This window comes from Panulirus ornatus, chromosome 43 (genome assembly GCF_036320965.1).
Source record: "Panulirus ornatus isolate Po-2019 chromosome 43, ASM3632096v1, whole genome shotgun sequence".
In the NCBI taxonomy this organism is placed as follows: Eukaryota; Metazoa; Arthropoda; class Malacostraca; order Decapoda; family Palinuridae; genus Panulirus; species Panulirus ornatus.
In genome coordinates this window covers 29,559,355-29,584,927 of record NC_092266.1, presented here as the reverse complement: position 1 = coordinate 29,584,927, position 25,573 = coordinate 29,559,355, and the positions used below count along the sequence as shown (strand labels likewise).

The following is a 25,573-nucleotide window of genomic DNA, read 5'->3' as shown; positions in this document are numbered from 1 at the left end:
GGGAGGGGTGTGTGTGTGTGTGTGTGTGTGTGTGTGGGGGGGGGGGGGGGTAGGTGGACCTTATCCCCTCACCAGATGCGAACTGATCAGTACGTCCGGCGGGCTACGACGAGGCGCCGCCCATGCGCACGTCGTCCGGCCGGCGTTTCCTTGCGTCGGGTCGTTACGACACGGTGTGTATGTGTGTGTGTGTGTGTCGTTATCGCACCGGTACATCTCCCGTTATCGTTCTTGATAACCCGAGATATCGATAACGGCGGAGGAGTGGCTACTTCTCCCCGCAGAGGAGGCCAGTCTGCGAGGAGGGGGACTGCCCGCCCGCCCCACACACACACACACACGCAGAGACGAAGCCACACTCACTGGCTTGTGTGGTGTTGGCTGGTCACCGTGCCAGGCTTGGGGATGCCCTCCTGGACTCTACCTACGCCGCTGCTGCTGCTGCTGTTATTGTTGTCCTGGTCGAGAAGCGTCGCGACACACGCGAGGACCCAAGACCCGCTCCTGCCCACAGGTGAGACTCAGCCTAGCAACCCGTCTACATCGTTGTGTGGGTGTGGGTGTGTGTGTGTGTGTGGGGCATCATAATCACCAGACCAGCTGGGCTGACGGTGCGAATTCCTTCGTGACTCGTGAGGGTGTGTGGGGGTGAGAGGGAGGGAGAGCTACGCCATTCTGGGACTGTTGGAACACGGATCCCACCTGTTCCCTACACACTCCCCAACCACCCCCACTCCCAAACAGACGCTCAAAATCGTGAGCCAATCCCACGAGAACCCCCTATTTTGAGACCCTCTCCCACTCCCCCACATTCTCCTAGAAACTCTTAAGTATATGGGTAATGGACGGGTCTCACCTCCTTAACTCCACAATCCCATAAATGAGGAGGATCATAACGTACCCCCACCTCACAGCCATATCATGAGGGGCTCCATATACCCCCTCTCCTCCCTCATGCAAGGTGAAAGTACGACCTCAACTATGGTCGTAGTACCTACCCCAAGCATGGGAGTGGTACGACCCCTCTATGGTCGTGGCTTGACCATATTCCACTTCCTTCTCACCAACGATAAATATCACGTCCAAAACACGTCAATAGAATATCTATACAACTGTGTTAATGACACAGGTTAGGTGTCTGGTGTCAGTGTCTGTGTAATGTAATTCGCATTACACGTTGTTGTCTGTATGAATGTAACATTCACGAATGTAATCTTATGTAATACACAGTAGTCTTATAATCCACTTACCTTGTGGTGGCTGGAGGGGCAGGTTTCTATCCACTGTGGTGACTGGAGGGGCTGGTTTCTATCCACTGTGGTGGCTGGAGGGGCAGGCTATTCTATCCCCTGCAGGTCAGTCTCCGACGAACCTCCTCCAGTGATGTGTCAGGTCCGCCAGGCTGTTCGCTGCTGCCGCTGGCACCAACATACAGCAGGTGGTGTGACCTGAAGATAACGAAACATACTGATCATAACACGAAAGACACTACTGCAAAGTGGAGATGACGTATACTACCAATGTCCTGCACACACACACACACACACACACACACACACACACACACATGCAAAATGCCTGAATTTAGAGAAACAGAGGAAGCAGGAAGCGAAGAAAAACGAATATAGAGACAAAACAAAAGAAACGCGATGGAGTTTGTAAATAAGCAGCAGGCGGTCATACAGCTCACTACAGCCTGTATGTGGAAGGGAGGTCTAACCTTTAGGGCCACAGATAAAATCAAACTTATTTCTGTAAGTGTTTCAGCGGGTCAGACGGGTTGATTCGTAGCGAGAAAATGCCTTGTCCAAAGAGCCACGAAAGGCGTACACACGGTGTGTGATGATACGCCAATGGGGCGTGGTATCTTTACTTGACGCCTGGCAAAAAGGTATTTGGCCAAGTGCATTGATCATCGACAGTGTCATACTTAATAATATTTCTTAACTGTTTTTCTGGGATGTGTACAGATTTTCTGGGATGTGTACATAGTTTTTTGGGATGCGTACACATTTACCGGGAGGTGTACACTTTTTCTGGGATGTGTAAACACTTTCTGGGATGTGTACATAGTTTTTTGGGATGCGTACACATTTACCGGGAGATGTACACTTTTTCTGGGATGTGCACAGATTTTCTGGGATGTGTACGTAATTTTTTGGGATGCGTACACATTTCCTGGGAGGTGTACACTTTTTCTGGGATGTCTAAACACTTTCTGGGATGCGTTCAGACTTACAGGGCGGAAGATTCTTGCCATTACAGACCTTGCGATGGTATGAGAGCACCTTATCTTCTTATCATCAACTAAACTAATAACTGACAGTCAATCTGTCCCCCAGATCTTGATACCAGGTGTCTGGTTATAGAGTTAAGAACTCCTGAACCTCCCTTTACTGTCGTCTGCGTTGGGGATTGGCAAGTATATACACTGGCTCACTATCTACACGCATCTTCAGCTGGTTTATCTACGACTTCATCCAATGCTTTCCAGGATGCCTCCCGCTTCGTCTGGGAGACTCTGAGGCCGAGGACTGGTCTCCTTCCTTCCCTCTCTCGCAGCGCCTCCCCATCGCCGTCAGGAGTCCCCAGAGGGCCTGGCGAGGGTTCTCGTTCGTCTTCCAGCGGAGAGACAGCACCTCGGTCGCGACCCTGGAGGTGAGGCACGTCGCTGGCAACGTCGTGCTCGCCCTCCGCGGGCGGGCGTACGACGGCGCGGCCCCCGGCGACGACCCCGTGACGCGGCAGGTGAAGCTCCCAAAGCGCGAGGGGCCACAGCAGCTCTCCCTGCAGGACTGGGCCTTCGTCGACCTCTCGGTGGAGGGCGGTCGGCTCGAAGTGGCCCTCCAGGGCATGGCAGGTGTGAGGTTCGACCAGGTCAACGCGACACGTTTCCATCAAGTGTACGTCCACGTCTCGAAGGGCCAGTACATCGACGTGAGCTTCCAGTGTGGTGATGAAGGTAGGTGTGCAAACCGTTTTCATTTCTTCTGCCTCATCAGCTTAAACTAATCAGCCACCCGGGGCCTGTCTCAGCTACACCTACCTCAAATCCTAGGGAACACGTTTTAAGCAGAATCACTCTATTCATATACACACGGGACGTCAGTTAAAGAGGCCAAATATACGAAGCATTAAAGACAAGAGGGATATCTGCTGACGATGCACCATATTCATATTTCACTTCATCATTATCTATCATCTGTAATCAGTCTATTTTCTAAAAATCCATCCAATACTAGGCCATCATCAACACATAATTCCAGGTACTGTGTCATGTATTATCTAAATACAACACATGAAATAATAGGGACAATACCTTTTAACCAGTTTTCAGTAATAACTGGCAAATTATGTTCATTGACCAACTTAATAATAATAATAATAATAATAATAATAATAATAATAATAATAGTAATATTAATAATAATAATAATAATAATAATAATAATAATAATAGTAATAATAATTTGCATAAGTTTATCTGCGCGCGTAACATTTCCCTTAGACTCGAGGGCCAACCAATACATTGTGTTCTTCCCCAGATGGCAGGCGAGAGGCGGGTCCAGCCTCGTCCTCGCCTTCAGAAGGTCTCCATGGACGCGCAGCCGCGGCGGTTGCTGTGGTCATCGTCGTCGTGGTCGTTCTGCTGACTCCCACAGCAGTGGCGTGCTGCTGCTTGAGGAGAAGGAGGAAGAAGATGATGAGGAGGAAGAGGAGGGAACGCGTGCATGAGGAGGGCGCTGCCGTGGCCAGTCTCCAAAGCCCTGAAAGAGCTTCCCTTATGGCGCATAGTGACCCGCCACTCATGCAAGGTACTGTGGCCAAGGACGCGCACGGCAGCCACGGTTCCATGCACAATGTCGTGGCTGGAGACAAGCATGTGAGCCAAGAGGTCGTGCATGACACAGCATCAGAGGGCAAACACAGGTCACAGGGTGTGGTAATCGTCGCCACTCACGCAAAAAAGACGCCCGGCAGTCATGCAGTCATGCGAGTCATGGCGGCAGGAGACATTAGTGGCGAGAGCGGAGGACTGGTGACCAACAGCTTGATCTCCTCCCACACCATGGAGACAAACAGTCCAGGTTCCGAGGCGCCAGAGCGCACCCGGAAGCCTGACGAAGAACACGCCGAAGACACTGACGAAGACGTGAGGAACGAACGGCAGGGAACACACACTGAGGAGGGACAGAGTACGTCAGACACGAACGTCAGGGAATCTGGCAACGATGATAAGGCTCAAGAACCAGTGGGTCCCACTGAGGCAGATGAGGCCGGCGAGTTAGGAAATGAGGCCAGAGCTCACGAGGCGGACGAGCCGGGGAAAGATCGAGCGCAGAAGTTTCTTCAAGGTCTGTCGAAAACAAGGGAGCAGGTAGCATTACACCCTGCCGGTCCATATGGGAGGGAGGTCAGCAGCCTTCCTGTGGCGAGGAGCAACAGCTTCGACAGAGACGGTGCTCAAGGCAGAGGTGAGCCAGCCGGAACGTCTGGTGTTGGTCGGGTGGCAAATACCTCACAAGAGAGACGTCGGCTGACGGATGTCATAAGTGAGATGCGGGACATTCAGAGAGGAAGTGGAACCGGCGTCATGAGAGGGAACAACCAAACGGGAGGTACTGGACGGGAAATGGATGATGGCGAGTCCTCAGGCCCACCCGCCCAGACAGGAGGAGCGGGAGATGCAACCCATGACGCATCTAGGGAAACCGAGAAGCCAAATAAACCAAGCTATGCAGCTGAAGGCTTGGAAGCGGACGACAGCCCATGGGAGACTGTGGCTCCGGGGTCGGAGGCACCCAGGGATGACTCGACTCTGGATGACACCACGATGGGAAAAAGCGAGACAGACGACGGAGGAGGTTCAACGGCCTTGGGGGAGTATGAGGACAACACTAGGAAAGCTCTGTCAACCATTGTCTTCCCTGTTGGCGACTCTGACTACGGCGTCGAAAAGTTCAAGGAGTCTGGCATCGAAGCAATGTACTTGGAAACACCTCGTGAGGAGACGTACATAAAAACCCAACCCAAAAAGATCTACAGGTCAACACCTTTGACCTCCCTGAAGCTACCTTAGCGTGGGTGAGTTCTTGTCTCTTGGAAACGCGACCCTCAAAAAAAAAAATCTCAGTGGAGATCAAAGTTTCGTCCGGGGTCATTCCCCTGAGCAAACAGGTGCATACAACTGATAGAGAGTACCTAATTCTTCACGCTGACGAGGAGTGGCACATGGAAAAAAGGAAAACCTAACCTCTTTCCCTGCCTATATGTGATTTGACTCATGTCACATCCCTCTTATTTGTATCCAATTTTACATTTACGTATTGACACAAGACCGAATAAATTATTCAGTGTATATACATTACCTATTATTCATCCCACCTCCAGAGGACTAGTGTGTATATTTCACACGTCTTCTTGCTCCTAGTCTGAGAGCCCTCATGAGGCCAGAGAGGCGACAGGAGGCCCACAGAACCACCGGCCAGCTGAGGCTATGTTCGTCCTGCATCACCACCACTGACCCTAACACCTCACGTTCCTCCCAGTGGGAACGAAACCACCTACTGACTCGAGCAGGTGACTTGAGGCAACAGCAGCAGTAGCAGAGGAACTCATAGAAAGCTGCTTCACTAAGAATCTAGAAGGTAATGCCAGTGGGGTTGTGGAGATCAATGGTAGTGAGGTTCTAGATAGCAACATGAAGGTTCTGGAGAGTAGCAAAAGTGGGGTTCCACACAAGAGCCGCGGTGCTATAGAAGATAACCACAGTGGAGAAAAGTTCCATAGACTATACGCAGTGGGAGGGTCGAGATAGAGAGAGAGGTGGTCGCGGATGAGGGTGCGCGCGCGCATGGAAGTACACTCAATTATGATCCTTAACTCCAGCTTAGATTGCTTTACTCCGGAAGAATTCCTTGACCAACATCCTGCCTGCGAATGACCCACACACACACACACACACACACACACACACACACACACACAATCCGCTTGGTCACTGCTCGAGAAATATAAAGATTTCATGTGAAAAATATAGTTTCATCTCACCCACCAACACTGTTGTCTAAATTTTTTTTGAGATTAGATTCATCAGACGCGAAATAAAAGAAGGGTCAAGTAATGGGAGGGACACACAGGGGTACGCAGCGTAGGGAGAGCGGGGCTGGAGGCTCCTGCTCGCTCGACCCCTTCTACGCCTCTCTCTCTCTCTACCCCCCTCGGCAGCCACAACGCCTCCTTCTGCGTTATTAGATTCCTTACAATAGAATGAGAGGCGGGGTAAACACAGACCCTGGAGGGCCAAGAGGGGTATAATTACTTGCAGTGGGTGCGAACACCCGCGCCACACCCACCCCACGGGGCTCAATGACGGAGTCGCCCCACCACACCCACCCCACAGGGCTCCCGGGCGAGTTCGCACGACACACCCAACCCACGGGGCTCAATGACGGGGGCCACCCACAACACCTACACCCGTGGGACACACTGCCGAGGCCACAGTTTTATCCCATTTTCTATACACTATAACCATAAAGCAAAATACAAGTCTACCTGACACTGGCAGATATGGTGAACACCATCTGGCAGTGGTATGACAGCTGGATACCTCAAAAAGTAATCCTTCATCATTATCTGCGCCATACACTTCTCCCACAACTCAAAACTTCACAAATCTCACACGGTACGATAACATTTCCATTCTACATCTCGCGTCTCTTCCTCGTATATAAACATCCATGTCCTCTCCCTCCCTCTCTCTCTCCCCCCAACACCGGCTTTTCCTCTCCTCCATCGTCCACTCCCTTAAATCCACCACCCCCTCCTCCCTCCCCCACTTCACCGCCCCAATGGCGGGCTTTGGCAGGCCCAGCGGGGGCCAGCGGACCGGGGCTTTCATCCACGGCCCGTAAGGTTAACCATGCAAAGGGCACCGGAGAAAAGGCTGCCTCTATCGGAACCCTCTGATACATTCACCCTATTACGCCACACTAATGAAGGTGAATAATTTGAGTTTAAAGGAAGACGGTTTCTCCCCTCCTCCTCACTGACCAATACAACCACTGTAAATATATCCGTTTAAAAAAAAAAAAACTAATCCGTTATTAAAAAAAAAATGGAAGATTAACGGAGTAGCTTTTGAATTTATCAAAACTGTTCCGACATAACCCAAGGATATCGCACCGCCGTGCTAAAAAAAAAAAAAAAAAAGAAAAAAAAAAGAAAAAAAAAGGTTATCAAACACGTATATTTCTTTTAACTCACAACAAATGAGGGGAAACGGGACACACGCTTAAAAACTGGGACTCCCAAAATCCCGGAATGGCAACTCACCAGAGGCCGGCCAGCCAGCCAGCCAGCCACGCTCGCCTCTACCATTGCAACGTGAGAGAGAGGAGAGGGGGGAAAAAAAAAATAAGGACACATCGCATCCAGCACACAGGTACTGCCTGGGAGGATATTAAGTCTGAACAAACACTCCATTGTCTGCCTGGATCTGGGAATATTGCGTCAACCCTGGAGCGGTTAGGAGGGAGGGAGGGAGGTGGTAGCGTCGTTCCAGGAGGGAGGCAACGGAGATATACGCTCCCTATTCTATGGGCCACAGCGGATGGATCCAAGACGAGGTAGGGGTAATATATTTCCCAATCTGCGGGATGCGTAAACCCCTCCTCCCTCCCTCGGCGTACGCCACTGGTCTCATAATGAGAGCAGGTAGAGTCCACTGGTCATATAAGAACAGTTAGAGTCGATTGCGATATGTAAATTAGTATGTCCGCACACTCATGTGGTGGATTAGTGAAATCTGGGATAAAGTCTATGGAGTTTTGTTGCATGAATAACACGTCATTAAGTGCATGGACTAATGTTTAGGTTTATAAACCTGGTTTAATTCTTTTTTCTTTTTTTTTATCTACGAAATTTGGGTTGATGACCCTCTTGATCCCATTTTCTTTCTAGTTATGTAACTGTGGGTTGGCAACTCCATAGATTTCAACGACTGTGAAATTTGGCTTTTCAAACCCAAAGACACTTCTTGACAAATCGTGGTAAGGCAATTACGATAACTTCTGCCTCTCTGGTCAAAGTCCAACATAATCTAACTCAATTTCTATCAGAAACTATCGATTGGGATTCAAAACACTACGTGGCAGACATACGATTCCAATATAAAACTGAGTAAATCAAACTAGGAATAATTTGAAGTGTATAAAGGGATAAACGATTTGGTTCCATAAATGTATAAACCACTAATGAGGTTAAATGAATTCAGAATTCTAACCGACTTTGATGAAAACGAAAATGGTAAAATGAATTAATCAGAAGCTACAGTTCGCTCCAGCCTCAGTGAAAATGCTCAGTAAGACTCGTCTCTTAATCCGAGCAATCTCAGATATCTAATAATTTTACTAACGCAATGGAGAAAATAAGAGGAATGAAAAAAAACGTAAAGCAGATGGATAGAAAAGGGAACCGAGAACACAAAGACAAACTGGAAAGCAGGAACATGAAGAAAAGGGGAAAACAAAGACTATGATTGAATGGCGACAGTAGATGCAGGTTCGTTTTTCATTTTTGTACAAATATTGAAGTTTAGCATTCAAAGTCTTCAAAGAAAATAGTACCAGCTTCAAAGAAAACGACCGTAAAGGTAATCTATGAAAAACTTCAATGCCTGTCAATTACTAAAATTTCCAACTTAAAACAACGCTCAACAAACACATTAGCTCCTCGCAGCATACTACTTTACATGTCAATCTTTGCGTAGTTCAGTATTGCATTTCATTTCTTTCTTTAACAGCTGCACAAAGTAAAATTTGATGAATTTTGTATCCACCACGCTGACATAACTTTTTTTAGGGGAACACATTATGTACATAACAATGAGCACTATGTCCATATAAGCAATCTTAAACCAAAGATATATGGACAAGTAACACCGGTGAAGTTGAACAAAATCTAACCCAATTATAAGTAAATGTGACTTTTACTCTTTCTATTCTTTCAGTCATGAATTCAGACCAAGCTAGCCTGTCTTGAAACTATTTAGGTGTTTCTACAATGCCCACCAGCTAATAAAACAAGTGAAAGCCCTATAATAAACCACCAAATAAAATTCATTGATTACGTAACGTAACTGAGTGCAATATTTGTGTAGAATTGTCAATAAATATGTAATTTTTGTGAAATCCGTTAAAAGGACCTCAATGGATTTAGGTTTGGAATACGGACCATCATTTTGCAATGGTAGGCTCGTGTTTACCTACACGTGACGGATGAGAAGTATTCAAGTGTGGGATTACATCCATTGAGGGATTTGTAAATCGATTTATAAACCGAATGAAACTTTGTAGGTTGGTGTAAGAAAATATACATCTAACATCATCCACTCTCTCATCTGACAACTAGAATACGTAAAAGGATAAATTACTAAGGAAAAATGTCCATTCTTTTCATTGTGGATGGACTGCACTTGGAAGAGCTTACCACCCTATACCACAATCATTCAATGATTTAGATGATATTAATACTTTGAAAGCCTTATATGAATACTCAGTGTAATCGATGAGTGAAAAAAAATATTCAAATTCCAATACCCACACCACAGTCTTAGCCACAGCATTACTACTTAACAAAATATACATTTCCCAATCTATTTTGACCAAAACAAACACAAAAAAATATAAGCACCTCACACTGACACCAAATGATCCAGAAATGATATAGAAATTCATTAAGAAAACAACTGAGGAAATAATAATTTAGAAAATCAAGTTATGTTTTTGTGTCACTGTACTGACAACTGACGCATATTGTCTGGTGTTGTTACTTAGAAGTTTAGGGATATATTCTATGCTTGTTTACGTGGCGCCCTGAATTATCCACTCTACAACTCTTGTCATGGCACAATACTCAGAAAATATAATGGCTAATTACCAGAAGACTATGTGTTGGTAAAAAGTGACAGTTGCTGCTAGACTAGCATAGGGCGGAGTGAGGATTTCTGGTGAGATGCGCTAGATATGTCTAATGTCACCATACAGCCCTTGCCAAACCCGGGGATTATCTGAATCTTACACCACCAAGGTTAACTGTAAGCAGACACATCAAAACAACCTTTACCAACCATAGTCCCTGGGGCAGTTTTCCTCTTCCTCCCTGTTCAATGTCCCATTTGGAATTTCATTGCTACATAAGCAATCCGTTCTCATTAACAATGAACAAATGCTGACATGTGTACATTTTTTCCCCTAATAATTTTACTAAATACACACGAAATACACACGAAATACCTGATAAACGTAAGACAGATGTGATGACAGTATCCTTGGAGGTCAAACGTCTTGTGTACATTGAGGGTCGGTGAGATACGAACACATGTTGCAAGTGGATGGAATACGGATCAAATATTATCTAACTGAGGTTGGAATATGACTGAAAAGTACATAGGTACTTTGAAATATTTTGAAATATTATGGTTTCAAGAGATTACTCAATATATTAAAGATCTTACGGAAATTGAGAGTAAGGAAGACACACACTTTAGTTATAACCAAGACAGTGGATAGTACTAGAATCAAATAGAATATGACTGACATTAAGATGTGATTAAAAAGTACTCAAGTACCCTATGATATTTGACATTATAATTTTAAAGACACTAACCATTATATAAAGAATATAAAGGGAATTGAAAGCAGGACCCACACATTCTAGTTGTAACCAAGTTTCAGATCAGTACCAAACGTGTAAACGTGTAATTTAACTTCATAAATGACAGCCTTACAGGCATTGCTTTCATGAGGATCTTTAGCATTCCTTCCAAACATACTAAAATGCTTACACTTACTTTAGATGTGGATAATAATGGGGAAACACCCACATAATGAGAGCAATGGTAGACTCTCAGAAGGATGTCAGTTTTCTGTGCTCTTTCTTATACAGTTGAACACATACTAAGGTTTTGGACGGTGTTGGTACAGATCAATCTTTTCCACTTTTTTTCGTAGCTTATGGGTTCACTTATCCGGTATGGAATCGATCTTTTACCCCAGGAAAATTTGTGATCACAACGAAAAATGAGTAATGAAGTTTGAACAAAATCCTTAGCCTGAGTTTTTAATTGAAAAAAAAATCCTAGGTTTTGTTGTAATATTATCATGTAATATTGTAGAATATTGTTAAATTGCTTACTTTAAAACAAATGTGATTTGAAAATTAACTATTTGCTTAGTGCACTTATTAGATGTGTTGAATATTCAGCTCTTGAATCCTGGTGCACCTCAGTATCTGTGTGGATTTTGCAATCCCAGGTTGACTGATACAGATATTTTAGAATACTATCCTAACTTTTGTCATTGGGTTACCCTTCAGTCCCCTCTCTTTCTGTGGGGAGGCCACCTCACTCAGTGAAAAGCATCATAATTGACCAGTTCATCTTAAAATGTTTTTTGTAAATGCGGGTAAAGGTTAATAAGAACATGATGTTTTCACATTAAATTATTTATTCATACGACTTTCAACAGAGTAAGCAAGTGTGTTCAGATGCTCTTGCTTCTCATATCAGTAGAATATGCATACTAAATATCTTAGTAACAACAGCAACAATAACAATAACTCTGTTAGCAACTACAGTAAGACTCTGATATGAACAAAACAGACTTTTTAGAGTAGTCTTATATTTTTTTAACATAAGAATCTGGAATGTGACAATTAGACAACAACAAAAGAAATAATAATATGCCTTTGAAACCTTTAATCTTAAAAATTTCATGTTATCTTCAGAGCACTTGTTAGTTGTCTTGAGTCTTATATCTGAATGCTTGATTGAGGCAGAGGCAAAGAGCTGATATCAACCTTCTTTTTTTCAATTTGACTTTTGTTGACAAATTGAAGAAAACTGTGGTACTTTTAAGTCTTCATAATCAGGCAAGGATGCTGGCTTGACCTTAAGGATTACTATGTAGCATCAAGGCCTAACTGGAAATATTACAAGGAGGAACTGGAACATTTTTATCAGTGGAGGACTAAAGTTGTTATTTACATAAAAAAATAGCACTTGTGATATACAAAGTCCATGCATACACATTCATATACAGTACATACATATGCTGTGCCAATATACATTTTTCTCTCTCGCAAACATTTATATATACATCATACTCAGACATAGCTATAACATTCTGTATCCATGCTTGCAAAACTTACATCTTATCAAGCATTTAAATACTGTAAATATTCTTATAAGCTTAATATCTAGAAAGCCAATGAGAACATTATATATAATTTTCCTCGTTTCAATAAAATGTTTTTGTTACAAAAAAGTTCTGGACTTATCACTTACATTTGTATCAAGTCCAGGTAAGAAACGCTTTCTTGACTATGGTGTGCATGTATATGTGTCTGTGAGTGTTATGCACATACATATGTTTATTATGCATGCATGAGTTTTCATGCATGTGTATATCTTGTGTGCCCATGTGTCTGTCTACATGTCATACATGATTGTTAGCATGTGTGTGTCTTTTCTGACTGATCATTTGACAGTACTGATAAATTTTCTTATAAAGGAAATTAATGTACCCTGAAAAGTAATCAATTTCTTCTCTTCAACCCTTCTTTTTAACTGTAACTTAATGTCTGCATTTTTGTTTTGGTACTATATACTTTTATCATGGTAGATGCATCTTTAATTACAATTCATTTGTGTATGGCAGTACAAGTATTACATAACAGCTGAGTGACACACCCAAGTGACTTGTTATTCATAAGTTTCATCATATCTAAAAGAGAAATGTTCACACCACTTTGCAAACTTGTATAAACTATCGAAATTTGGAAAAGACAGTTCTTTCAACAACTACTACAGTATTCATTTGTACTGAAACTTCATTTGTATTTTGAGGCTAGTTGCTCTTGAGAACAATTTTCAGGCTGTAAATGTAATTTTTTGATAAACTCACTCACCTAGATTATCTTCATGTCTGTAGTATCTTACAGGAGTGGTACTCTAGTGAACAAACTCTCATTGGACCAGATTGTCAAAAATCTATGCATGGGACTGACATTTGTGTGTCAATCTCTTAAAATAACACTATGCCAAGATATCTATACTGTCACCAGGGCCACAAATAATAATGTATCATTGTCCACTGGGTCACACAGCGACATAGTCAGATAGCCATAGGAACTTTACACAGTCCCCTTTGAAATACCATTTGGAGTGCTGTGTATTAATTGGCAGCATGTGTTCTGAGTTGCTCCACAGTAGATAGGTAGTCATTCTTTTGTACCAACTATAGCAATTTCAAGCTTTTGTGATAAAAGTATTTTCTTGTTTATCTTTACTGAAAGCTCTTTGTAAGATAACACATAAAATAGAAGCATTTTCCTGATCATTGCTGATTGTTCATGCTGATACAGACTTTGGGCAAAAGAAGAGCATTCACAAATATTCATCACATCATGATTGAAACTGGCAAACATACGATACAGTACTGCAAATGCTTCATGAATTGCAAGTATTATTGTCTAAAGTGTCTTGATTACAGGTATAAAATTCCCTTATGTATAGATACACCAATATAAGAGTTGTGGACAGTTAAACATGTTTTCTGATGACAATGGAACAGAATTAATCATAACAGCACAAGGTCTCAGTGATAAAAGATTTTCTAAATCTTTCAATTCTCCTAACAATACTTCAGACTGCTAACCTCTCTCCTTAAACAACCTAATGAAAACTTCATATAGAGGTTTAGTGTCTGAAATTATAACAGTAAGTGCATATTTTCGACATGAGAGAAAAAGTATACAAGAAGAACAGGAAATTGAACAAACCACAATAGGAATAATATGTGTGGTAGCACTTTTTAATTAATCAAGCAGTCCACCACATTGTTTTGTCTTGAGATTCATTACAGCATATTCAGTTATAAGTAGGAACCAAATCTATATTGTGGTACAAGAACTAATTCAAGAAAATTTTTCATATCTAGAACTATAAATGTGAAGATCTAATTAACCTTTTCAGTAACAATATGTTTGTCTTTCAATAGCTGCATAGTTTAAAGACAGTTAACACAAACTGTTATTGAACAGGATTAATAAGTAGAGTCAAAAAGTTGGAAAGAATAGCCACAAAGAAAATAAGAAGTGACGAAAGGGAATATCCATTCAAGCATGGAGGTCAAAGGATGTGATGCAACATGAAAGATCAAGAGCTTGTTCATTTACAAGAGGAAGTCTCTAATCACTGAGAAAAAATAAGATTAGAGGAAGATGTATTTATCTAGACTGTGGAGAAAGAATCCCAGCTCTGGAATCCCTGAAATACAAAGAAGCATTAAATACAACAATGTCCGTTTAGGTTTACATGAATGACTAGATTAGATAAATAATTGTGAAAGTAATTACACTTACTATGACAATAATGATATTTATACAGATGAACATGATAGATTTGTATGTACTCTTAATTAATGCTGAAAAACACATTAACTTTAGAAGCACTCCCTCTTATTCTTTTATAAAAAAAAAAAATATCTGCCATTGCAATGCTCAATGATGAATCCACATTTTTAAAAGTACATGAATACCAATACTTGGCATCATAAAATGTAGATCTAAAAGCAGTTTTGCAACTCAGACTCCATATGCTAGTGGAAGACATAATATAAATTTGATATATGAAAATGCTCAATAACTGAATTCTTATATTCATGTTTGCTTGAATGGGTTTATATATGATGAATATATATATATATATATATATATATATATATATATATATATATATATATATATATATATATATATATATATATATATTGTGAATGAGAGAGCTTGGGAAGTGAGTCAGTTGTTGTTCGCTGATGACACAGCGCTGGTGGCTGATTCATGTGAGAAACTGCAGAAGCTGGTGACTGAGTTTGGTAAAGTGTGTGAAAGAAGAAAGTTAAGAGTAAATGTGAATAAGAGCAAGGTTATTAGGTACAGTAGGGTTGAGGGTCAAGTCAACTGGGAGGTAAGTTTGAATGGAGAAAAACTAGAGGAAGTAAAGTGTTTTAGATATCTGGGAGTGGATCTGGCAGAGGATGGAACCATGGAAGCAGAAGTGAATCATAGGGTGGGGGAGGGGGCGAAAATCCTGGGAGCCTTGAAGAATGTGTGGAAGTCGATAACATTATCTCGGAAAGCAAAAATGGGTATGTTTGAAGGAATAATGGTTCCAACAATGTTGTATGGTTGCAAGGCGTGGGCTATGGATAGAGTTGTGCGCAGGAGGGTGGATGTGCTGGAAATGAGATGTTTGAGGACAATGTGTGGTGTGAGGTGGTTTGATCGAGTAAGTAATGTAAGGGTAAGAGAGATGTGTGGAAATAAAAAGAGCGTGGTTGAGAGAGCAGAAGAGGGTGTTTTGAAATGGTTTGGGCACATGGAGAGAATGAGTGAGGAAAGATTGACCAAGAGGATATATGTGTCGGAGGTGGAGGGAACGAGGAGAAGTGGGAGACCAAATTGGAGGTGGAAAGATGGAGTGAAAAAGATTTTGTGTGATCGGGGCCTGAACATGCAGGAGGGTGAAAGGAGGGCAAGGAATAGAGTGAATTGGATCGATGTGGTATACCGGGGTTGATGTGCTGTCAGTGGATTGAATCAGGGCATGTGAAGCGTCTGGGGTAAACTATGGAAAGCTGTGTAGGTATGTATATTTGCGTGTGTGGACGTATGTATATACATGTGTATGGGGGTGGGTTGGGCCATTTCTTTCGTCTGTTTCCTTGCGCTATATATACATACTTTACTTTATCCTGCCCAAGGAGTCCCTTCTATTTTCTTTGGGCACCCACACAGCTCAGAAAGCTGGACATGTCCACCAGGTGGGACCAATAGTCATAAAATGTAGTGATGTTTTGTGTGTGTCTATGTGGGGATGCTGCAAGGAAACTGAGCAGTTAGCGTTCAATGTCATCATCGTGGTAATTGCATCGCTTGCAAGAAGGGTCTTGAGATATGTTGCATTGATGTTTGTAATGTAGTAGAGATGGATGATATCCAGAGCACAGAGGGTATAATCATTTTTTATCAGGAGGAGTGTGGTTTCAGATGACTGTATTTCTGGTGGGGTGGGGTTTGAGACTGAGTTGGAAGGACATTTGTTTAGTGCTTGCTGGGTCACTTTGATGTGTACACATTCTGTTAGTGCTGTGTTTGCTGGAAAGGAGGATCTGTGAGTATATATAAAACTACAGATGGAACTTCCTGGTGGGCAGCAAAGACAAGTCAGAGTAGGGTCATGATAACTATGAAGACCGTCATTATTTATTCTTTTCATGAAGAAGTCAGACAGCTCAGGTCTTTGCTTCACCCACTGCCAGTGAATGGATTTTTATAGTTCAGTGATAGTAGATGGAGCAAATGCTTAAAATGCCAGACCTTCATGAAGAAGGTAAAAAGTTGTTCTCAGTTGCTCTAATTTTCAGTTCAATATGTAATTTCATTTATTCATAATTATCCCTGGACCCATTTCAATGAAACAGTCCTAGTAAGACCATTTTAAAGGCTCCTGCAGTCCAAGGTTGCATTGCTTCCAGTGATTGGGAAATATAGACTCTTTTTGAGTGAGAAGCTCTTAAACAGGAGTTTTCTCCCAATGAAACATCCTCGCCAAGGGTATCTTCTCTGGCAGCTTAAGCTCAAGCAGGTGGACTCTGGTAACATCTCTCAGTATACACACATATATTTTTTTTCATACTATTCGCCATTTTCCACATTAGCGAGACAGCATTATGAACAGAGAACTGAGCCTTAGAGGGAATATCCTCACTTGGCCCTCCTTTCGCAAACATGGGAAATGCAGAATATATATATAAAAAAATGCATACCTCAAAAACACGGGAAATGGCGAATATTTAAAAAAAAAAAAAGACATACATACAGGAGGGTGAGAGGTGTGCAAGGAATAGAGTGAAATGGAATGGTGTGGTATACTGGGGTTGATGTGCTATTATTGGACTTAACCAGGGCATGTGAAGTGTCTGGGGTAAACCATGGAGAGGTCTGTGGGGCCTGGATGTGGATAGGGAGCTGTAGTTTTGGTGCATTACACAACAGCTAGAGACTGAGAGTGAATGAATGTGGCCTTTTTTGTCTGTTTTTCTGGTGCTACATCACTGAAGCAGAGGGTAGCGATGCTGTTTCCTGTGGGATGGAGTAGCACCAGGAATGGATGAAGGCAAGCAAGTATGAATATGTACATGTGTATATATGTATATTTCTGTGTGTGTGTGTGTATGTATATGTTGATATGTATATGTACGTATATGGCTGTTTATGTATATATATGTGTATATGAGTGGATGGGCCATTCTTCATCTGTTTCCTGGCGCTACCATGCTGATGTAGGAAACAGCGATTATGTATAATAGATTTTTTATAATATATATATATATATATATAATGTAAGGTAAGGTAGGGAAATGTTTGGTAGGTGTTACTGATTACTGGATCACACCCGCTGGTAGTTATGCTGTGGGTAGAAAGGCACCTTTGGTAAGGTTGTGTCATCAGTGTACAATCTCACTGAAGAAAATTGACTCCAAAGGAGTCTATCCTTTCCCTTCTACTGATTTTAGTACAGCCATGAAGCTGCAGGAACTGCCCTGGAGAAAGGGTTCTTGGGTTTTATATTCATGATAATAATACTTAATAATAATAATAATAATAATAATAATAATAATAATAATAATAATAATAATAGAGAAAAACTGGAGGAAGTAAAGTGTTTTAGATATCTGGGAGTGGATCTGGCAGCAGATGGAACCATGGAAGCGGAAGTGGATCATAGGGTGGGGGAGGGGGTGAAAATCCTGGGAGCCTTGAAGAATGTGTGGAAGTCGAGAACATTATCTCGGAAAGCAAAAATGGGTATGTTTGAAGGAATAGTGGTTCCAACAATGTTGTATGGTTGCGAGGCATGGGCTATGGATAGAGTTGTGCGCAGGAGGATGGATGTGCTGGAAATGAGATGTTTGAGGACAATGTGTGGTGTGAGGTGGTTTGATCGAGTAAGTAATGTAAGGGTAAGAGAGATGTGTGGAAATAAAAAGAGCGTGGTTGAGAGAGCAGAAGAGGGTGTTTTGAAATGGTTTGGGCACATGGAGAGAATGAGTGAGGAAAGATTGACCAAGAGGATATATGTGTCGGAGGTGGAGGGAACGAGGAGAAGAGGGAGACCAAATTGGAGGTGGAAAGATGGAGTGAAAAAGATTTTGTGTGATCGGGGCCTGAACATGCAGAAGGGTGAAAGGAGGGCAAGGAGTAGAGTGAATTGGATCGATGTGGTATACCGGGGTTGATGTGCTGTCAGTGGATTGAATCAGGGCATGTGAAGCGTCTGGGATAAACCATGGAAAGCTGTGTAGGTATGTATATTTGCGTGTGTGGACGTATGTATATACATGTGTATAGGGGTGGGTTGGGCCATTTCTTTCGTCTGTTTCCTTGCGCTACCTCGCAAACGCGGGAGACAGCGACAAAGCAAAAAAAAAAAAAAATAATAATAATAATCATAATAATAATAATAATAATAATAATAATAATAATAATAATAATTTTAATGATAATAATAATAATAGTAATAATAATTGATAATAATGATGATAATATATTACACAAAGTTCATTCTTAAGTAAATTTGATTTAATCATCTTTTCTCCTTGATTATCCATGTATCATTCATAGTTATCGGCTAAAAAATAATCTTGTTGCATATTGTTTTCATATAAATGCTTTAAACAGACTAGAAAAACCAAAGTAATGAGGTGGCATAGCAAGGTAGAAAGGTGATTACTCAGTCCTACATTAGACCTACGCTAGAGTACCCGAGCTGCAAATTACACTGCTAAAGCAAGGAGATGATCCTTCTGCTTGTAGTGCCTTAAGATCTACACTACCCAACAAACAGAGACACATTTGTGACTTTGCATGTATGTTTGGTTGGCATAGGGGAAACTCTTATACTGTAACTTATTATGTACATACAGTATATTGAAAATCAATATTCCCTGTATTATTTGCTCTTGAGGGCTTTAAGTATATTCTAGTATTAAGTAAAAACTAATTCAGTTGTAGGTATTGTTATGGAACTAATCTGACCCCAGTTCTGGTCACTAAATCTAAATTTATGCTAAAATAGTACACATTTTAGTTGGTCCTTGTTTCCCCTCAAATCATCACAACATACATCTAGTCCCTGCTTAATGTTGGGGGATGCATTCCCGGAAAACACAACTAAGCAGAATTAATGGATAGTAAATCACATTTTACCTTTGGATTCAGGTTTCTCAACTTATTTTCACACAAAAATATGAATAGCGTTTCCAATAACATACAGTAGAATGCAGGTATATTATTAATCCACATTTTAAAAGAAATGATGTAGCTTAATAGAAATAACACTTTCATGAAGTTGCCTTGGATCTAGAATGTGAAGACTATAGGTTAGGAAGGGCATGGTACAATTATGCAAAGGAAGGGCCAGAGGTCTGACATACATTGGATTTATTAAGACTTAGCTGAACATTTTCCTCCTATTCTGGTGGTGCAACTCCCTGTAACAGGATAATGCATCGTTTAGTAATCTGGAGAAAGGCTATTGATGTATCCAGACTTCCAAAAGTTTCAGCCAATATTTTGACAAAGGAAGGGCCAAAGGTTCGACATCTAAAGGATTTGTTAAGACTTAGCTGGACATTTTCCTCCTATTCTGGTGGTACACCTCCCTGTAACAGGTTAATGCATGGTTTAGTAACCTGGAGATAGGTTACTGATGAATCCAGACATCCAAAAGTCTCAGTCAATATTCTAACAATCAGTACTCCAAAGGAATCTTTTTTCTTTCATATCCTCTTCCTCTGCTTACTGTTGTTCCAGCTGTATCATATCCTTATTTGATAAGTCCTCTGCATGGGACCCAAGCAACTCAACCATATCATGTTGCACATTTGGATCTTACATTCCAAATCCTTGGAAGCTGCATGCATTTTGGCTGGATTTTTCACCACACTACTCACTGTCATTGATGCAACTGCTCATCAGGACTTGTCAATGTAGTGGGTGTCTTTCCGTAAGTTATAACCAGGCCAAAATTCTCCAATAGTATGTATAGTATGCATTTTGGCTGGATTTTTCACCACACTTCTCACTGTCATTGATGCAACTGCTCATCAGGACTTGTCAATGTAGTGGTTGTCTTTCCGTAAGTTATAACCAGGCCAAAATTCTCCGATAGTATGTATATTCTTGTTGAGTGTGTCCCTAATGAGCTGAAAGAGGGTGGGATGCAAACAATATGGATGTGATATGAATACAACTCTTTGAACCAATGGGTGCAGAAAAATATGATGTAGGATCGCAGAAAAATGACAAGGTGCTCAGATGAATTGTCAGGGATTGGAGGATGACAACGGGCATTGTCAAGGATAAGCAAAGCCTTATGTAACAAGCTGTTCTGTGCACAAAGTTCCTTCACAGAAGGATAGAAGTAGCAAGTGGACCATCCCTGAAAATTATCCATTGTTACCCAGGCTTTCTTATTTGAGCACCAAACATCAGGAAGATGTGGCTTTGTAGCTCTGAAGCAAGGGCTTCATATTAGTCTCCTGCAGCTTTCCCGCCTAGCAGAAGCATCAAGCAATCTTTGAACCTGAATGCAGTCTCCTCTTCTATAGAATGAATGTTACAGCTGACATGCACTTGAAATTGGGCCATGTCTCATCTGTGTCAAATACCTGTGGAGATATGTAGCCATATTCTACAATATAGCCTTTAAAAAGGCAGGATGCTCTCTAGCTTCTGCATTAGTGGCTGCATCAGCCACTTTAATGTAATGAAAATCAATGTACCTCTGTAGCACTGATACCAGCCACAACTAGCTACAAAAGTGAAAGCTTCAGATCTTTCACCATACTTGTTCCACAAATCATCATGTAAACACTTAGCTCTCTGCTGCTTAAACGACATACTTACATGCATGTTAAAGTGATTTTGATCTTTGATTTAGACATTCAATATTTGCTGCATGTTTCTATAACTTCACATTTAATATGGATGATCTTTGTTGTGCCTAAAGGAATTACATTCAGCTTCATTTTCTCTGCCTGCTCATGAACTATTCTCATCAGTGTATTGGGCATGCACCATATTGTACTAAATCAAAATGCCTCAATTTATCTAACTTTACCTTCAAGTTGATGCTCTTCCTGCTCTCCTTCTTCCCAGAAACACCAGACTCATTAGAGTACTTTTGGCTCTTACTGTTCTAGGAGATTGAGAAGGTTGATGTCTTGTATTGGCCACCTTGGTGGATGCTGCCATTTGCTAACAAAGAGCAGCTCACCAGAATGATCATTTGCAATGTACAGACTGGTTTTGAAATATTTACCTTTTTTGTGTGTGTTTTTATCATAAAATTATCTTATATTTTTTTTTCCACAGAGAGCATATAGAATACTGTTTCTGCTATGGTGGACACTGCACTGCCACTTGCTACAGAATGATTGATCTTGTAGGCATTACCTGTCAGAGGTATCATCCACTATGAGCATGCACGGTTTTTTCAAATTTTCTATTTTTACCATGACTATATTATACGTTGTATTGTGAACATCAGATAAGCAAATCACTGGATAGTGGAGCAACTGATGGTAGGGATTAAGTGTCCTGTAAGCTACTCATCTGTCAGCTGTAGAATCATTATGGTGTTACTGCTTTTGAGAAAGCCATAGCTAAGTGGAAAAAGTGTAATTTATTAAAAAGAAAGTTCTAAGTATCATACAGTGCTGCATAATATGGCATAGCACAACATAGTATGGCATAGCATCACACAGTATGGCACAGCCTTGCACATTGGCAAACAACATCGCATAGTAAGGGTTACAGGCTGTGTTTATGTAAATAAAGGAAGAAATTAATATCAGCACAGATGTTGGCAGCCCTTAGTGATCTGTCACTCTCAAGATAAGAAATGGTGAGAGAATATCCTCACTTGGCCCCCTTCTCTGTTCCTCTTTTGGAAAATCAAAAAAAAAGAATGAGAGGGAAGGATTTCCAGCCCCCGCTCTCTCCCCTTTTAGTCGCCTTCTACGACACGCAGGGAAGACATGGGAAGTATTCTTTCCAAAAGAAGGAACAGAGAAGGGGGCCACGTGAGGATATTCCCTCAGAGGCCCAGTCATCTGTTCTTAATGCTACCTCGCTAATGCGGGAAATGGCGAATAGTTTGAAAGAAAGAAAGAAAAGATATATATACATATATATATTTTTCTTTCTATCATACTTAATCGTGCGTATATATATATATGTATATATATATATAAGTGAGGATGTTCCCTCAGAGGTCCAGTCCTCTGTTCTTAACGCTACCTTGCTATCGCGGGAAATGGTGAATAGTTTGAAAGAAAGAAAGAAATATATATAAGTGCATATGATAGTGGATGGGCCGTTCATCATCCTTTTCTTGGTGCTACCGCACTGAAGCGGAAAACAGTGATTAAGTATAATTAATAAAAAATGAATGAAAGCAATAATAACTGTTGTAACAATAATTCGTTATTTATATTCACAAACACAGCTAGACATTCAGAAAATGGTGACTGGAAGCATGTTTTCATCGAGTCTGATACATTCCTTCACCAAGTTTTGACATTCTGCTGATGTTTATTGTTTCCTGGGACAGCCATTAAGTGATTTAATGATAATGTAGTAGTTTGTGGGGCTTGGTTGTGGATGGTAGCACTAGTTTCACTGTAAATTACAAATGACTGCTGGAGAGTGGATGTGTGGCAATGAGGCCGATGTTCATTTATTCCAGACAGTGTCTCAGAAAGGTGGGAGAAGTATTTAGATATAATATAAATGATAATGATACTAATAATGATAAAAATACTAATTCTGATAATAATAATACTACAAATATCATTGTCATAATATAGATAGCTTGATTTATGCTAGATTCCTAAGATACTTGTAGCAGTCAAAATCATTATAAACAAATAAAATCATCACAAGGATTCCACTCTAAAAATGTTCATAAGTTTTTGGAGTGCATGCAAGATTCAGATCAAGCTGGTGTAGTTAACAATCTCACCGCTTGTGAATCCAAGTGCTGTCTGCACCCATGCAGCAGCCATCCTCTTTGTTTTAATGATGCATTGGTACAGCCTGGTACTATTACAAAAGTATTTTGTTCTATCTAATCCTTATTATAATTTCCACTCAAAAATAAATGATTTATGATGCATCAAAGAAAGTCACTGAAGAGAAGCATAGGAAGTATTCCTTATGATGAGAAATTCCTTTATGGTGAAAGGTTTCCTGTCAAAGCTCACTAGACTTACAATTTACAAAAGTGTATGTAACTTTGAAAATTCTTCTTTTTCAAATTATATTCTTTTTGAACTTGATAATCAAAATAACAATACTTTTATAAGTTAGAGAAAAGTTTGGGGTTGACGTGTTTGCAATGATATATGGTGATTTTCTTTCTTTCATTTGTACTTGTTCGCTATTTCCAGCATGAGTGAGGCAGCACTTGGAAAAGAGGAAGAAAAAGCCTCATCTACTTACAACCATTCTTTAGCTGTCATGTGTAATGCAATGAAATCATTGCCCCCTATTCACAACCAGGCTCCAAAGACCTTTCTGTGGTCTTCTCTGGCTGCTTCATATGCCCTGGGTCAGTCCAATGACAGCATGTCACCCCCTGTATAACAAATTGCTCCAATTCATTCTCTCCTATCAAAGCCTTTCACCTTCCTGCATGTTTAGGCACTGAGTGCTCAAAAGTGAAAGCGAGTCACAGGATGAGTGGAGGCAAACATTCTGGGAGCAGTGAAGAATATGTGGAAAGGATCATCATCTGGGAGAGCAAAAATACACATGTTTGAAGGTACTGTAGTCCCAACATTATTAACTGGATATGAGAAATGGGCTACAGATACGGCTGTGTAGAGGAGGGAGGGTGTGTTTGAAGATAATATGTGGTATGAGGTTGTTCGATTAAGCAATGAATGTGTAAGAGAGAATTTTTGTAATAAAAGAGTGTTGTTGAGATAGCTGAGGAGGGTATGCTGAAATGGTTTGGACATGCACACAGAATAAGTGAGGAAAGGATGACAAAGGGGATATGTGTGTCAGAAATGAAGGGAATGGGAAGACCATATTGGAGATGGAATGATAGGAGTGAAAAAGATTTTGAGTCATCAGTGCCTGATCATGCAGGAGAATGAAAAGCATGCACAGGATAGAAGGAATTGGAATGATGTGGTGTACAGGGGTCGATGTACTTTCAATGGATTGAACCAGGCCATGTGAAGTGTCTGGGATACGGCATGGCAGGGTCTGTTAGGACTGGTTGTAGATGGGGAGCTGTGGTTTTGATGCATTACAGATGACAGCTACAGACTGAGTGTGAACGAATGTGGCCTTTTTTGTATGCTCTTCTGGTGCTACCTTGCTGAAGCAGGGGGTAACGATGCTGTTTCCTGTGGGGCCAGGTAGCACCAGGAATGGATGAAGGCAAGTAAGTATGAATATGTACATTTGTATACATGTATATGTCTGGGTATGTGTATGTATCTGAGTATATGTTGAGATATATATGTATATGTATGTATGTGTGCATGTGTGGGCATTTATGTATATACATGTGCATGTGGGTGGGTTGGCCATTCTTTCATCTGTTTCCTTGTGTTACCTCACTGATGTGGGAGACGGCAATTAAGTATAATATATATATATATATATATATATATATATATATATATATATATATATATATATATATATTCCCTGGGGATAGGGGAGAAAGAATACTTCCCACGTATTCCCTGCATGTCATAGAATAAAATTTATTTATTTTATTTATTTTGCTTTGTCGCTGTCTCCCGTGTTTGCGAGGTAACGCAAGGAAACAGACGAAAGAAATGGCCCAACCCACCCACATACACATGCACACACACACACGTCCACACACGCAAAATATACACACCTATACATCCCAACGCACACATATATATATATATATATATACACACACATATACCCATGCACACAATTCACACTGTCTGCCCCTACTCATTCCCACCGCCACCCCGCCACACATGGAACACCATCCCCCTCCCCCCTCATGTGTGCGGGGTAGTGCTAGGAAAAGACAACAAAGGCCCCACTCGTTCACACCCAGTCTCCAGCTGTCATGCAATAATGCCCGAAACCACAGCTCCCCCCCACATCCAGGCCCCCACACAACTTTCCATGGTTTACCCCAGACGCTTCACATGCCCTGATTCAATCCACTGACAGCACATCGACCCTGGTATACCACATAGTTCTAATTCACTCTATTCCTTGCATGCCTTACACCCTCCTGCATGTTCAGGCCCCAATCACTCAAAATCTTTTTCACTCCATCCTTCCACCTCCAATTTGGTCTCTCATTTTTCATTCCCTATATATATATATATATATATCATCCCTGGGGATGGGGAGAAAGAATACTTCCCACGTA

General features: G+C 41.3%; 2 protein-coding genes across 2 annotated transcripts in view; one reads left to right on the top strand and one right to left on the bottom strand.

Moving 5' to 3' along the window:
* Positions 1-5,361, top strand: part of LOC139762489 (uncharacterized) — a 173,753-nt gene extending 168,392 nt beyond the window's left edge. Inside the window, exons 2-4 of the mRNA XM_071687428.1 lie at positions 327-514; positions 2,495-2,962; positions 3,546-5,361. Coding sequence (XP_071543529.1) covers positions 406-514; positions 2,495-2,962; positions 3,546-5,080 — 2,112 coding nt within the window. The 5' untranslated portion in view covers positions 327-405 and the 3' untranslated portion in view covers positions 5,081-5,361. The remainder of the gene's footprint in view (positions 1-326; positions 515-2,494; positions 2,963-3,545) is intronic.
* Positions 5,362-14,144: 8,783 nt separating this feature from the next.
* LOC139762487 (inactive phospholipase C-like protein 1) overlaps positions 14,145-25,573 on the bottom strand; it is a 377,622-nt gene continuing 366,193 nt past the window's right edge. The window contains exon 23 of the mRNA XM_071687427.1: positions 14,145-14,329. Within this exon, the coding sequence (XP_071543528.1) occupies positions 14,290-14,329 (40 nt within the window). The 3' untranslated portion in view covers positions 14,145-14,289. The remainder of the gene's footprint in view (positions 14,330-25,573) is intronic.